Raw genomic sequence first — 3,215 nt, forward strand, 5'->3', positions numbered from 1 at the left:
AGCCTCTATTGTAGACCTTCCCTGCATAAACCCGAACTAGTTCTCCATAATTGTGGTTAAGTGTCTCAAAATACCTCCATAATAAATATATCAGCAGTCTATTATTGTCAACCTTTCCAGTTCATTAACCAATACATAAGCAATGCCAAAAACAAAACCAAATAAAACTAGACAACCATCCAACTAATATTTCACCAAGGAGCCCCTACCCTAACATTAACTTGCTGTTGTGCCAAGGAGTTTATTTAGGTCAAATTATTCAGCACTTGTCATCATCCTAGAAGCTTCAAAATGTAGTTATTTTTTCTTTTCCTTCTTTCTTTTTCTTTCTTTCTATTTGGGTTTTTTTTTCTTTTTCTTTTTTTTTTTTTTTTTCTTTTTTTTGGGGGGGGGGTGTTTTGTTTCACACACTGAATATAAATTTCAATGAAGAACATTTAGCCACTATTTTCTTCTTCTACGTTGGGGATTCTTGTCATGTGTTTGAAAAGACTGGTAGGATTTGTATTTGGTCACACCACAACCCTTTGGTTTGAAACCATATAAACTAAGAAACCCTAACTTTATCCATGTACATCATCCTAAAAACCCTAAATCTCCCACAAAGTAAACCAAGCATCAGACTTATCTACAAGTTCAACTGATTACTTGCCATATAGTCCTAAGAAAACCATTCGAGTTCAACTGGATTCTAACCAGCCAAACCACAGAATTTCCAGTCATCTTTCAAAACCTGCTGCTATTCATTCAAGACAACCTCCCACAATCAAACTTAAGATAAACTTCACTGATAGGCCAAAATCATTTACTTTAACCTAGTTGATGTTAACTATTCATATCAGGTCCCAATTATTGGCTTCTAGGCGGCTTCCTACCAATGTGGAACTACATCACATGGAAATAGTCAGGTGGTTGGGTAGAGGAAACCGATGCAACAGTGGTGGGAGTAATATTGATGGAGGTGATGGGGTTACAGATAATGGCAGAACAGTGGTAGTCAAAACATTAGGACTCAATGGGTTGTAATTTATTTTTAATATGAAATTACTACTCTACACATCAAATGAGTCATCTCTCATTAAAAAGTAAGTGAAGGCAATTTCAGAGATTCAATTCCAATTACTAGAACAGGGTGCAAAAATCAAGCTATTCACTATCCACTAAAATGAAATAGAAAGTATCAAAATGAGACACCCCCACTTAAATGAAATAGAAACCAGTTCATCCTTAAATCCAACATCGGCAAAAACTCTTAGTTCATCCTTCTGATGAGTTCATTTATCTTGTCCTCCCGATTTCCAGCATCACCACCTTCAACATAGTGATTTCTCTTCTTCTTCAAGCCACCCAATGGAGCCTTGAGTTTGAATGGCCATAGGAAGTTGTTTGCCTCCTTGAAATGGGGTCCTACAGTCATTATCTCGTGGATCAGATCTTCAACGCAGATAACGCCGTACTTTCCCAAAGCCTGTATGAAACAACCAGTCAGGAGGGCAAGCTGCTTTAAATAATATTGTGATTACAAAAACCATCACAGATATCTTAAAGACCTGTTCAATAATTGAGTTCTCTGTCAATGGAGTTCTCTGCTTGTTCAGCTTGCCGAACCCCCTCTTGTAAATCAACTCCCTAACACTCTTTAAGTTTGGATAACTGGGGAAACAAGTTACTTCATGTAAGAAATTATTGAGTATATTTTAGCTCATGGAATGAAATGCTCTAACAGAATACATACCCATATGTGACGTAAGGCTCAACTCTATGCAACATGTTCACTGTTGCCTTGTTAACTTTCAGAAAGACACCGTTAAATATCTGCAGAGGGGCAAACAGTCATTAAAAGGGGTAACTCCATTAAAATCTGCAGTAGCATCTACCACACCAGAAAATAACTAGTGGTTTGTATAATATCAGAACCTTTCAATATTATGTGGGTGGTAAAGGTGAGGTAGGTAACAATAGTAAATGCTAGTCGAAGTAAACAACTCTTCTACATTAAACATCCTATAATACAACACTCTAGTTTTAGTTTCCTTGAGTACGTGTGAAATGTTATGAGGATTACCTGTCGTAATCGGAGTAGCTGCAAAATCTTTCTTGTCTTTGGATGCATGGCATTGATACTGAAATATTCAATTTTCAACAACATTAAAAACAGTGCAAAGAACACTCGATAAAGAATCAACTCAGAAAACAAAATACACCATACCCACGGATCCGAATGATGAACAGAAGCTTAGCTTCAGGATTAACATAAAATCCTCCCTTCAACTTTGCCTCCCGCTTCAACTGGATCAACTCCTTTTCCTAGAAAAATGAACGAAGCCGTTCAGTTTACATATGTAACTAAAACAAACAATGTGATTTAAAAGGAAAAATAATTGATTTCTTATCACTACCTGCTCTTCGTACTCTTTCGAGTACTGCTTAGCCCTGTTGAAAATCAGCTTCCGGTTCTCTGCTGCCTTCTTCTTTGCGATTTCAAGTTCTTGCTTCTTTGCAAGATCCCATTCCTCGTTCCGTTTTGCCTTCTTCAACACAGACTCAGGGACCACGGACCCTCCCTTTGCTTCTACCTCAGCCATCCCTCTGCAAACTATTCACTCCCAATAACAAATTAAACAGGCTTCACAGAGAAAGACATAAGGGTTCTACAATCGTCGGATTTCTCCCGGATAAATAGCATTTTTCTAGAACTAAAACAATCACTAAACCTGATAAGTTCATCTAAAATAGCATAAACAGTGGATCCAACTCGGAAATCTATTAGGTTAAAAGGAAAACTCAAATCAAAATCGAAAAATCTCTATTGCAACAATATATTTCCATGAAATGTACTATTCCAAGTCGATATCTAGTATTGCTTATTCATTTACAGACCGGAGTAAACTAGCCGAGACATCGGGGCACTAGAGAAAGAGGATTTCAGCCTTACCAGTTTCAACGATCAGGTGACGCTTCTCTGATGCAGGCGGAACCTTCCTAGGTTTGGGAAGAAGATGAAAATGAGGTTTTTGTAGGGTTTCATGAAGCTTTCCCTATTTCATCGAACGGCCAGCGTATCTGATGCTCTACATAGATTCATTGGCCGTTGGATGGAGAAAACTATAGGAATCTCCAAAATAACCTTGTCTTTAAGGAATGCTTGGAATCCTCTTCGTCGCAAGTTAGGTTTTTTTTTTTTTTTTTTTTTTTTTTTTGAGAAAATGATACTT

The 3,215-nt window shown here is 37.4% G+C and overlaps 1 protein-coding gene across 1 annotated transcript; it reads right to left on the reverse strand.

The window, feature by feature from the left end:
* Positions 1-411: 411 nt before the first annotated feature.
* LOC148999340 (large ribosomal subunit protein uL30w) lies at positions 412-3,002 on the reverse strand. The gene is made up of 7 exons (XM_089141247.1): positions 2,936-3,002; positions 2,400-2,596; positions 2,210-2,307; positions 2,066-2,123; positions 1,736-1,815; positions 1,551-1,653; positions 412-1,468 (listed from the first exon to the last, which is right to left on the reverse strand). Exons 2-7 carry the CDS (start codon positions 2,583-2,585, stop codon positions 1,253-1,255), a joined length of 741 nt encoding a protein of 246 aa, XP_088997373.1. The 5' UTR covers positions 2,586-2,596; positions 2,936-3,002; the 3' UTR covers positions 412-1,252.
* Positions 3,003-3,215: the final 213 nt, after the last annotated feature.

This window comes from Hakea prostrata, unplaced genomic scaffold, assembly GCF_041222555.1.
Source record: "Hakea prostrata isolate BN-2017 unplaced genomic scaffold, UWA_Hpros_2 contig_14, whole genome shotgun sequence".
In the NCBI taxonomy this organism is placed as follows: Eukaryota; Viridiplantae; Streptophyta; class Magnoliopsida; order Proteales; family Proteaceae; genus Hakea; species Hakea prostrata.

Excerpts from the sequence above, each read along its gene's own strand:
- LOC148999340 (XM_089141247.1), bottom strand. The coding sequence starts at position 2,585 with ATGGCTGAGGTAGAAGCAAAGGGAGGGTCCGTGGTCCCTGAGTCTGTG. Across the intron at positions 1,654-1,735 it reads GAGCCTTACGTCACATATGG|TTATCCAAACTTAAAGAGTG; the intron begins GTATGTATTCTG and ends TTGTTTCCCCAG. Across the intron at positions 1,469-1,550 it reads AGAACTCAATTATTGAACAG|GCTTTGGGAAAGTACGGCGT; the intron begins GTCTTTAAGATA and ends TGTTTCATACAG.